The sequence below is a fragment of the Equus caballus genome, chromosome 5 (assembly GCF_041296265.1).
Source record: "Equus caballus isolate H_3958 breed thoroughbred chromosome 5, TB-T2T, whole genome shotgun sequence".
Taxonomy (NCBI): Eukaryota; Metazoa; Chordata; class Mammalia; order Perissodactyla; family Equidae; genus Equus; species Equus caballus.
The window spans coordinates 16477284-16489523 of record NC_091688.1 but is presented as its reverse complement, the minus strand read 5'-3'; the positions used below and the strand labels follow the sequence as shown (position 1 = coordinate 16489523).

The window sequence follows — 12240 nt, the reverse complement described above, 5'->3', positions numbered from 1 at the left end:
AGAGGAGGGACAGAACCACCTGCAGGAGGACTGAGCAACCTTTCTGAGGGAGGGAGGGAGGGAGGGAGGCTCCGGCAGGAGGGGGAGGCGGGAGCAGAGGGAGCCGCGGATCGGATCGGTGCAGGCAGTGAGAGGGGGCAGCCCCACCGTGTTTCCCAGGCTGCTCTCTGGGATGCAGGCAGGAAGGCTGAGTGCGTTACACTGGCCCCACCTCCTGAAGCTCTCTCTGCAGCTACTGGACTGGACACAAAAGTGTGAGGGACAGAGACACTGTCTCTGCTGATTTGTACCAAACTCTGGCTCCCGTTGCTAAGAGGCCACATGTGACAGAAGCCAGGGTAGGGGCCCACGCTGCTGTCTGCATTTCCCAGGTAAGCAACTCTTTGTGTCTGAGCCAGAGGTGGAGAGCCAGGCCCGAAGGCAGTGGGCAGAGGAGAGGGTGGGAGGTGGCGGTGCTGGGGTGGACCTGCACGATCTATGGAAGGAAAGCAGGAAGAGGGGCAGAGGCACGGAGCCGGAACAAGCCCTCAGGCCGGGCTTCTGCAAAGTGTGCACAGAAGAGGTAGGTGAGCTGGAGGCTGCGCTTGGACCACTCCTGGCCGACCAGTGTGGCGCAAGCTCCAGGAATGGGTTGTGCTCTGACAGCCTCTGAGGGTCAGCGCATCTGGAGAGCAGAGGGGCCAGCCACACCGTGGCATCGGTGTTCCTCTTCTAGAACAGGAATATTTGTGTAGACTTTGCCAGAAAATCCCACCCTGAGCCCTACCTTCCTCTGGGTCTTCCTGGTGGTCAAGAGAGAAGCTTTGGCAGCTACAGAAGGAAGAAAGCAGGATGTATTCACTGAGGATGTGGAGGCAGACAGAGGGGGATTTCCCATCTGCAAAGGCAGGATCCTGGCAGCCTTCTGAGGAGGTAAGAGCCAGCAGAGGGCTGTGTGCTGCCCTGAGGAGGCTCACCTGCGGCCCAGAGGAAGGGAGAGGAGACACATGTCGCGTAGAATGGAATACGTGCGCTGGGGGTGGGGTGGCGAGTGGGTGAAGTAATGGTCTGCGGAGTTCCACCTGAACACGCACAGCATGTTGTCCCAGAGTAAGAAGAAGCCTAAGACGCCTGCATCAATCAAATCCAGCTTCCCTTTGCTGTCCCTGCCCATGGACACAGTCCCTGATCAGGCATGCTGGCCTGGGGAAGTCATATTAAGCTGGCAAGTGCTGTGTCCCCTCTGTTAACTACACTCCCACCCCCACCCCACCCCCAAACACACACACTCTCTCTCCCTCCCTGTCTCTCTCTCTAAGAACTACTCTGCTGAAAATATGTCAGACCTTGGTTTCCTGTCGAGAAGTAAGCCAGCCACACTCTAACATGTGAAGGGGATAGAGCAGAGAGGTCAGAGGGGGTGAGGGATCCCTGGGCTTCAGGGCACAAAGGGACATGAGACGCTGAACCCCAGTCACCACTGCACTGTGTCCTCCCTCCACCCACGGCTTCTGTATCCGCGTAGAAAGGGATGGTTCCTCCCAGTGCTCCCACCTCCACTCACACAGCAACTGGGCTTATGATCACCCAGCAGCCAGAGGAAGGCTGGCTTGATGTGATGGGGGATAGCGTAATGGGACATGACCTTACTGGGTGAACCTTGATCAGCAACTGCTAAGAGCATCCATCTAGACACCTCCCTGGAGTCTGCACCCCTGAGGTGCAGAGGAGCTCCAGCTACAGCACGAGTAACAAGGCTCTAGTCATTGGATGCCAGCCGTGAGCAGGAACCTCACGCAGCCCATACAGTGGGAGGATTATCTCTATCCTACAGATGAAGGAAACAGGGCCCAGAGATGTTTGTTGACGCACAGGCATACGATTTTGACCGTTCAGTAAACATTTGTGGAATAAATGAATACATCTTGCTGAGCGGTAACAGCATGCCTCCTGCCTTGAGAGGAGCGCATTGGAGCCACACCAAATGCAGAGATCGCTCCTCTGATTCCTTCTGAGATGCCACTGGAAGGTGGGCGGAGGAGGAGAGAAGGAACCTTCGGAAAGTAAACACTCAGTGACTAATACCATTGACCACTCGGCCTCTGCAGCATGTGTCGCGGCCTCTCTCTCCCGCGGAGGGCAATTTGGGTCAACAGGAGCAGGGAGGAGCCCAGCAGTGAGGTCCCGCAGCCAAGGCTCCTTGGCCCAGAAAACACAAGGGGCTTTGATGACTACAGAAAGCAGTGGCTCTTCCTCCACCAGGATGCTGCGGCTGCTCTTGGGCAGGGCCCAGCCCCGGGGCAGGCCTCAGTCTGGAGGCCACATCTAGCACAGCTTGGGGTTTACCATAACGACCTTGAAGTTAAAGAGAAACCCCGAGGCTGCTATGAGCTGTGTGGCCTTGGGCAGGTACAACACCTCTTCAAGCCTCAGTTTCCCAGTCTGTAAAATGGAAAGAATGATGTAAGAATAAGAGCATCTATCTTAAAGGTTGCTGGGAGGAATAAATGAAATCATGCTTGGGAAGTGCTCAGCATTTTGCCTGACCCATAATGTCTGAAAATGGAACTACTGGCAGTACCCACCTCTGGGATTCTCAGAAGGTTCCCTCCAGACCAAAGCAAACTCAGCCCTCTGGTCAGAAATTGCCCCCTCTTCCCCAAAGCCCTCAGTGGCCTGCCTCTCCCTCCAGCAACTCCTGTAAAATGCGTCACTCACACAAACAAGCCTTATTAACCACCCCAGCAGCCTTTCTCTGGGTCTTCAAGATAAAACAAAATTAGTTAGAAAATAAAACTCAATGGCACCCTTGTCTCATGCCTTGCTGTCAAAACCCTAAGTCCATGCTTCTCACGTTGGGGTATGTGCATCCTGGGGGCATCTGGGGGTATGCCAGGAATCCATGAGGCCACGGGATAAATATGGCACACTTGGGGGGGTAAGCTAAACATTTAAACTGAAGATAACTTAAAACATTATTTTTATATTAAAACAAACATGACATGGAATGTACATTCTCATGAATGTTTAAGATGAAGCAATATTTCAAAGATAGTTCAAGCTTTCCACGGGCATCCCTTCCTCCCCGGGCGCATACTCTTACCCTGCCCAGCAATTAGGGGCTCTTCATTGCAAAACCTTGAGAAGCCCTGCCTAACTGGTGAGGGGCGGCTGGGTATCTTCTTGAGAACATGCCTAGTGTCTTCTTGACTCGCCTCCATTCTCCCGGGGGCTGCTCCTTGTCTTTGAAAGAGGTGACCCACGCAGCCCAGTGCTCGGGAGGCAACCCCAGCTGACGCCATCATGAGATGGCAGACTTGCGCTCCTGGCAGGAACAGCAAGACCAGGCTGGTTTTCAGCTTCCTGGTGGGGCCGACAGTTTAAGAGGCCTGAGGAGGACCAGACCTTGCTTCCTGCCCTCTTACCCAGGCTTCCACCATGCTCACAGAGAATGTGCCTGGCTAGCAATTGAGGTTTGAGCCCCCTGGACAGAGCATGGCACAGCTGGCACTCAGCAAATGTCCCACCCTTGCCATCCCCGACAGCATTGTCTCCTGGGCCTTCTAGCAAGTGGGACCTCCAAAGGCATTAAGGGTGACTGTGTGGATTTTTCAGCAGGGCCCAGCTCCTTGTTCTCCCGGGAGGCACAACAATGTGGTTGGCATGGCCACCAGCAGGAACTGGTACCAGATCTGGTATCAGATCCACCAGCGTATCTGTAGTGAGAACCTCAGCCCCAGTGGCTGGGCAGGTGACTGAGTACATTCTTTGTGATTTCCTCTTCACACTTTCCTTTTGCAGGTGTCGTGAGCCAAGCAAAGGTCCTGTCTAGGAGGAGCGGGACTAGCGGTGCCTGAACATCATGGCCCAGGTGGACCCCCAGGACAGGTGGGACGAGGTGTCTCCTCTCTGCAGCTTGACTGAGGACCCCCGGATGCCGAGCGTTAACTTAGGGAGTGAGGACGAGGATGGAGGGGAGACAGGAGACCAAGGAGGCACTGGTGACCAGGATCACCAGGCCCGTTCAAAGGGCAGCTCCCAAGTGACTCAGGACAATCCTGACTCGCGGTGGCAGCATCCACCTGGCCAGAAGGAAGAGAAAGTGTCTGACTCTTTTAGAGCTGGGAGTGTGGGGAAGAAACCTATGGCGACGCCTGGAAAGAAGGCCAGCTGGGGAAGAGATGAGTCAAAGATCACGCAGACCCAGGACTCACCCGAAGCAAGCACAGCTCCAGGTGTCCTCCCCAGCGGCCTCTCGCACAAGTTGTTAGGTCAGAGGCAACCTCCTGGGGTCTCATTACCTGCAGGTGATGATGGAGACTCCAGGGCAAACCTGGACGCCGCCTTGGGTGTCCCATCCAGCTTCTCTGGTCCTGGAAGCTATTTCCGTGCACAGAAAGGTGTAGACATGGCCTCAAACAACTCCTCCCTGGCGTGTTTCCCCAAGCTGGGGGGCAGTTGGGACCTCCCCACGCAAGAGACACGCACGCCAGCGCAGGGGTCGGCCACCGCCGCCAGGTTGGCAGAGGCGGTGCTGGCGAAAGCGCGTACAGGCCAAAAGGGCCAGCACCCAGCGGGCGCGGGGGAGGGCGGGCAGGAGGAGGTGCGTCCCAACAAGTGCAGGCGAGCTGGGCGGGCCTTCCAGAAGCCCAGCAACCGGCTGAGCCCGGCGCAGACGAGGGGCGCCAAGCCTTACGCGTGCGAGCTGTGCGGGAAGGCCTACTCCCACCGGGGCACGCTCCAGCAGCACCGGCGCCTGCACACGGGCGAGCGGCCCTACCGGTGCCCTTTCTGCGACAAGGCCTACACCTGGTCCTCCGACCACCGCAAGCACATCCGCACCCACACAGGCGAGAAGCCCTACCCGTGCCCGGACTGCGGGAAGGCCTTCGTGCGCTCCTCGGATCTGCGCAAACACCAGCGCAACATGCACAGCAACAACAAGCCCTTCCCGTGCGCCGAGTGCGGCCTGACCTTCAACAAGCCGCTGTCGCTGCTGCGCCACCAGCGCACGCACCTGGGCGAGAAGCCCTTCCGCTGCCCGGCCTGCGACAGGGAGTTCGCCGTGGCCAGCCGGATGATGGAGCACCAGCGTGTGCACTCCGGCGAGCGGCCCTTCCCCTGCCCCACCTGCGGCAAGTGCTTCACCAAATCCTCCAACCTGATCGAGCACCAGACGCTGCACACCGGCCAGAGGCCCTTCAAGTGCGCCGACTGCGGCGTGGCCTTCGCGCAGCCCTCGCGCCTCGTGCGCCACCAGCGCATCCACACCGGCGAGCGGCCCTTCCCTTGCGCGCAGTGCGGCCAGGCCTTTGCCCGCTCCTCCACCCTGAAGCGGCACCAACAGATCCACTCCGGGGAGAAGGGCTTCCTCTGTGCCGAGTGTGGCAGGGCCTTCCGCATTGCCTCCGAGCTGGCCCAGCACATTCGGGTGCACAACGGGGAGAGGCCCTACCAGTGTGAGGACTGCGGCCAGGCCTTCACCCGGTCCAATCACCTCCAACGACACCGGGCCAAGCACCACGCCTGCAAGAAGGAGCCCAACCCCTCCTCCTCTGACGAGTGAGGGCTTTTTCAGTTAACTCTCAGGGAGGGCGAAGACGCCGTCCACCTCATCGCTTAGAATCCTCCCCCGTGGGCCAGCCCACTCATGTGGTATTGTCAGCCTTCAGCGGGTCGCCGGCCGTGGGGTGGCGCATTTGATTTGTGTCTGTGATCCCTTGTGTAGCAAGTACCTGGAGGGAAAGCACTCAGGTGTGTGGTTTCATATCAGTCTTTCTTCTGCATCTCAGAGGTTGTATTCATTTGGAAAAGGATAAGATAAAGTAGTGAGGGCTGGTCAAGAGTTGCGTTCCTTGGTTGGGGGATCGGAAGCTATAGAAGTATGTGTGGGCATTATGCAGGGTTCCAGGGATACGGGAAGGGAAAGGACTGTCCTGTCTTGTCCTCAAAGCCACATGAGGATCCTGAGAAGAAGGCATCTGGGGCTGGTCCTCTTTAGAGAAGCGTACTCTTCAGTTTTCTGGAAAGAAAGAAATCCTCAGAAGTGGTCTCTGTAAGGGATTATTCCAAAGCGACAAAGCATGCCTGGGGGTAACTAAGGAAACCCAGCAGAGAGCCCACCGTTACACTTTCCTGCTGAAATGACTTTACCCTGGGGGAATGTCTTTGTGAGTCTTGGCTTTGAATGGCTTGACTTACAGAGAGGAAGGGGTGAGGGGAGTTCATGCCCTGTGTTTAGGAACCAGCTATTCTAGAAGTCCAGAGCGGCCTTAGCTTCTGAAAAAGAAGTGCATTCCTCTTTACAGTGGAACTTCGTAACTGGATCTAAGCTGAGTCTCACCTACAGAATTCACTCGTGCCTCCTGTTTGGCCACATCTTTTCCTGTTCCCACCCTGGGAGCTTAAATCGTATGTAGTATTTACAGAGGAGTCTGCCCCTGGACGGAGAGAGAGAGAAACTTTCTCTCTGTGGGCCTGATGGTTCAGGAAGCCTTTTAGGTTCATTTAAATTTGCCAGGATCATGAGCTCTGATTTGAAGTAAATAAAAAAGTACCACTTGCCGAAGTGCCAATTAGCTGTGTTTCAGAGTCATTAAAACCAGATTTGAAAATGTACATGACACAGTTATTCTCTAATGAGATTATCTGAAATTGGCATTACCAACAGCCCTTCTTCAAAATGTATCGATACATACATTGATTTTGTCTAGTTTAAAGTCAGTAGTTCTTATGTCTGGACCTCAACTGTGAGGAATCCATGGCTTCTCAGAGTTCCCTTGATGCACAGGGGGCAAACAGCACTTCTCATCTCGCCAAAGATAAATACGACAATCCACAAGAAAGTGTAGTACTCTCTTTTTGAGGATATCTTTAGTATATTCCGAAAATTGCCGCCAAAGGGTGCCCAATCTGAATTTTTCTTGGTTTCTACCTGATTTGGACTCAGGGAGTGACTGCTAAATAGCATTCTCATGTGTGACACATGGGGCCCGAAGAGAAGTGATATTATCGTCATGGCTTGTTTGACAGAGGTAACTAGAGCACTGACCGCCTGCCTGGAGCTTTTGTGTATTAACTTGCTTCCAGACCTCTGCGTGTCCCAATGACAGAGTTAGCTGTTCTCGGTCTCGCACCAGAGCCAGAGCTTGGGATCTTAGTTCATCCCCAGCATTTACCAGTGATGTGACCTTGGCTTCTGCTTCTGCATCTGCGCTGGCAGAATAATAATAATGAGGTCATAAAAGTGGGAGTCATCCTACCAGGGGAGGAACTTTGGCTGAATGCAAAGGCATTAAACTGGTAGAGAAGTCATAAAATTCCTCTATAACCTTGGGACTATGAACAGAGTAAAGGCCAGTATTTTTTTTCTGGGTAGTCAATGAAATATTTGAAGATTGAAGTTATTATTCCTTTTCTTTGTATTGTTTTTTCTTAAGATGGTTGTTAGTACAGTTTTTACTAATTAAAAAATTTGGTTTGGTTCTATAATTTCTTAAGGTAGTTGTTCCCCAAACCAGTTGATAGAATGGCTGAAGAGAAATCACCTGGGCTGTTTGTTAACCATGCAACTTGCTGAATCCTAGCCTGGAATATTGAGACAGGTGTGCACTGTATCTTGGGATGTAGTTTTTAAAGCACAGCCAAGTTGGGGTCACTGGTATAATTAATATATTGGGGTTGGTGATGATTAAATGTTATCATTTGGTAAACAGATAATAGAGGAATAAGAAGCAGGCAGTCTGGATGAGATCCCAATAGAACTAGGCTGAAAATAAGCACAAGCTGCTAGAACACCTCCTGACTTGGATATGGTGGGTGCAAACTAGCAAGCAGGTTGTGGAGTGTCCCGTCATCTCATTTCTGCAGGTGAGATGCAGTGTCTAGGTGGGCACAGCTTTGGGGAGAGAGTGAGAACACTTCTCGCTAATAGGCAGAATAACTGGATTCACTTGTTCTGGGTATCTTCGGAGCTGTATGTATTATTTCTGGAATATAAGGCAATATAGTATACTGAATATTAATGTTGTATACTGAAGAGAAGTTCATTAGTCCTTCAATGCTTACCATGTAAACAAGTCATATATTAAGGAAAATTTGTCCTAACCAGTCTTTTCTCACATCAGCTGCAAGGGTCATGCTGAGTAGGTATTGTAGGGGAAAGCAATCCCATTATTGTAGTCACAGGTCACTGGACCATTCCATGGTGGAGAAGTGGAAGGTAATACATGGAGTGGACAACAGAGAAGTCAACCAGCTGTAAGGTGGCTTGACACAAATTCTGCCCAATAGAGTCTGTCTATCCAAGGTAGAGGCAACTGAATCCTCTCTTTGCAGAAGAGTCAATGCTACAACACAGGTTAGTCTGGCTCAGATTGTTGCCCCAAGTGATGCTGAGCTATTTTTCTTGTTTTCTATAAACCCGCTGCATATCGCATCTTATTTCCCCCTTATGCAATTAAAAATTGGAGCAGGGTCTTCTTTAAATTCTTTCTCTCTGGACTAGTGCTGTTTCCACAGTTTAGTTTGCCAAAATTAATTTGGATATACCCAGTAAAAACGTTCATTTATAAGTTTCCGCTTAATAAAAATTCTCCTAATGTATTCACCAGAGCCTGCAGCCATCACAAGCCACGTCCTTTAGACAATAAAGGTAACGGCTAACACTCACATAGTGATCAGTGTTCCAGGAAGTGTTCTAAGTGTTTCACATATATTAATGATTTAATTTTTAAAGTAAACCTATGGTGATTATCCGTATTTTTAAGATGAGGAAATCAAGAGACAAAAAAGTTATCTTCCCCAACATATCATAGCTGCAAAGTAGCATATAATGATTTGACATTTAGGCATGCTGGCTCCAGAGACTGCGTTCTTAACCACAAGGCTAACTGCTTCTGGTTGGTATAGAAGAATACTCTGAAATTCTTGATGATACGCATTTTAAAAGTGCATGATCATAAATTCAAGAAAAGACTAAAGGTTGAAACAGCAGAGCAGAAACCATGGTGTGACTCTAGGAAGAAGACCTGTGAATTACTTAAGAATGGGTCTGGGGGAGCCTGGGTTGGCAGCTATTAATCATTCATTCCTTGGCAAAACTGTCAATAAGCTGGCCAGGAGGAAGGACTTGGAGTTAAAGAATGATGGTTCCTTGAAGGGCTGCCATTGTTTCATCTCTCTGACTAAAGAAACAGTCTGTGCCTGTGCTAGACACAGAAAAATGCACCAGCATTGAATTTTGACATACAACATTTACACAACAATTTATAAACCAAATGCATGCGTACTGAACAGCTATATTACCCCTGATATGAACACAATATATCATCCAGGATTTCCAACTAGGACTTCGAAAAATCTTACTTGGAAGGAAATTTTGTGTAAAGCCTCAACTTAATTGCTAGAATACTCAAGCAGACGTCATTGCTAGACTCAGACTAAACTATGAACTACAAACTCAATGACCCATGAAAATATTGCCAAAGATGGAATGACTCAATGTTTCATAAACCAGAAAAGGGTATCTTTTTAAAGTTGAGAAGGAAGCTCATTTTTGACATCAATCACCTCTCTCCATTCTGCATAAAACCATGCCGGTACAATTAAAATTTTTCCACTATGGCTGGAGAATATTTTTTCTCGTGCTCTCCTCCTTGTTTTCTCCTTAACCAGCCTCAGTCAAGTTGGCTCAGGGTTTTACCATCTCAGGAGTGTCAGGCACTCAATAGATGGGCTCAATGAATGAATAGAGCTTCTATAAAAACTTAAGCTATAATTAAGATTTACAGAAAAACAGGCCTCTTCCATAAGGCAAAGACAATGTGGTGGAGGACAAAGACAAGAAGGGAAGAAGGATCCTATGCGGTAGCTCAGATGAAGTCAAGGGCAAGTGGGGATGGTAGATAAAATGAGGAGATGCCTGAGATTTCGGAGGTGGAGTCAATTAGGCTTGATGATGGGATATTAACAGCTACCATTTAGTGATCACTTTTTAGGGAACAGGCACTATAGTCATGATCTCAATTAATTCTTACAACAATCTGTTATGGGAGACTATTCAAAAATATTCCCACGTGGGGTCTGCTACAATTTTCCTTTCCAGGAAAGCAGATAAGATTAATCGATGGTGGCTCATGTCTGTTATTGTTAAGCAAGGGTCAGTAAGGTCTTTGTGCCCCTTCTAAGAAATAAGCTGCAGATCTACAACAGGAGAATATGTAGCAAATCCCCTGCCTTTTGGTTTAGAAATTACACTTGCTTACAATTTTATTTTCCATAATTGTGGTGGTTTAGAAAATATACTTACATAAATGTCCATCAATGGATGAGGGGGTAAAGAAGATGTGATATATATATGTGCATGTGTGTGTGTGTGTGTGTGTGTGTGTACACACACAGTGGAATATTATTCAGCCATGAGAAAGAAGAAACTACTGCCATTTGTGACAATATGGTTAGACATGTTGAGGACATTATGCTAAATGAGATGTGTCAGACAGAGAAATACAAACACTGTATGCTCTCACTTATATGTAGAATCTACAGAAGTTGAACTCTTAGAAACAGAGAGTAAAGTGGTGGTTACCAGGGGCTGGAGGGGTGGGGACCTGGGGAGATGTTGGTCAAAGGGTAAAAACTTTCAGCTATAAGAGAATAAAGTCTGGGGGTCTAATGTAAAATATGGTGACTATATTTGATAATATTGTATCGTACAATTGAAATATGTGAAGAGAATAGAACTTAAACGTTTTCACCAAAAGCAAAAAAAGATAAGCATGTGAGGTGATTAATGTGTTAATTAACTAGATGGGGGAATCTGTTCACAATGTATATGTGTATCAAGTCACTACGATGTACAGGTTAAATATCTTACAATTTTATATGTCAATTATACCTTAATAAAGCCAAATTTTAAAAAAAGAATTAAAAAATTGTTTAATAAAAACAAAACACGTGCCCCCAGATTCTTTGACACTCCTCCCTGCGAGAAATGGAGCCTAATTTCTCTCTCCTTTGTAGGGGCTGGGCTCAGTGACTGAGTGCTAATGAACAGAATAAAGCAGAAGTGTTGGTGCAAAACTTCTGAGGCTAGGTCTCAAAGGTGCTGTGGCTTCCACGTCGCTCACACGCATGCTCCTTTCCTCTCATCACTTGCTCACGAGTAGCCTTATAGACAGGCCCTATGGTGAGGAACTGAAATCTGCTAACAGCCACATCTGTGAGCTTGTAGGGGATCCTCTAGCCCCAGTTGAGAGTTCAGATGACCGCTGACCCAGCTGACTGCTTGCCTGAAACCTTCTGAGACACCCAAAGCCAGAACTATCCAGCTGAGTGGCCCCCGAATTCCCGGCTCTTGGAAACGGTGTGAAATAATAAATGCTTGTTGTTTGAAGCTGCTAAGTTTGGCTTGGTAATTTGTGACGCAGCAATAGATAACAGGTAGGATATAGAGAACAACTTGCTCCTAATGAGTAAGTGAGCAGTCACTAGATGTCACTGTGAGCCCTCATTTCTGCCCTAAGGAAACTGACAGGGAGATTGGAACACATCTCCACTTCCTGTCACCACATCCCACCCCTCCAATGGTCACTGCTAAGGCTGGCAGAAGTTCAGCTGGTGTACAGGCAACTCCTCTGTCATCTGTCCCTTTGTCAAGCAAGTCATCTTAACTCTAGAGTCCAGTAAGAGGGACCCTCTCGGAAGGCGGCAGAAGCACTGTGGGTAATATCTAGACACTAGCACCACATTTGATAGGGAATGGTAAGAAGGAAACCCTTCTGACTGTCCTCTTCTTTGGAATACTGCAATTCCTAATCTATGGAGATGACTGAAGCAATGCATGGTCGTCTCTTGAAAGGGGAGAAATTTCTCATTCTCTAGAGTTAGAACACAATCCTAGGAAGGAAGTGTTATTATCACTATTTTGCAGATAAGGAAATAAAAGAGTGGAAAGATTAAGCACATAGCCAAGGGTACATAGCTAGTCAGCATGGAATCAGAACACCAGCTCAGATCTGCAGGGCTGTCCTGCCCCTCCCACCTTGAAGTGGGGGAGGGTGTGGGACCTGAGGCCAAGCCCCAGGTTTCTCCCTTGGCTCAAGGGACAGAGTCAGTGTTTGTGTCACTATAGCCACTGTCTCTTCTAATCTCTTTTTGTTTCCACTCCCCTGCCCTAGGCCTTATGTAAGTGCCATAGCTGGCCTTTTCTCATTTCTCTTTCTCTCACTTTCAAACCCCTACCTCCCAGGAATGGGGGAT

At 49.3% G+C, this 12240-nt stretch overlaps 1 protein-coding gene across 2 annotated transcripts; it reads left to right on the top strand.

The window, feature by feature from the left end:
* Window positions 1-211: 211 nt before the first annotated feature.
* Window positions 212-10902, top strand: ZNF648 (zinc finger protein 648). 2 transcript variants are annotated; one of them, XM_023640241.2, is made up of 2 exons: window positions 212-371; window positions 3781-10902. In XM_023640241.2, the coding sequence occupies exon 2, from the start codon at window positions 3842-3844 to the stop codon at window positions 5543-5545; it is 1704 nt and encodes a 567-aa protein (XP_023496009.2). In that variant the 5' UTR covers window positions 212-371; window positions 3781-3841; the 3' UTR covers window positions 5546-10902.
* Window positions 10903-12240: the final 1338 nt, after the last annotated feature.

What these genes read in the sequence shown, in the direction of transcription:
- ZNF648 (XM_023640241.2), top strand. Translation starts at nt 3,842, where the DNA reads ATGGCCCAGGTGGACCCCCAGGACAGGTGGGACGAGGTGTCTCCTCTC.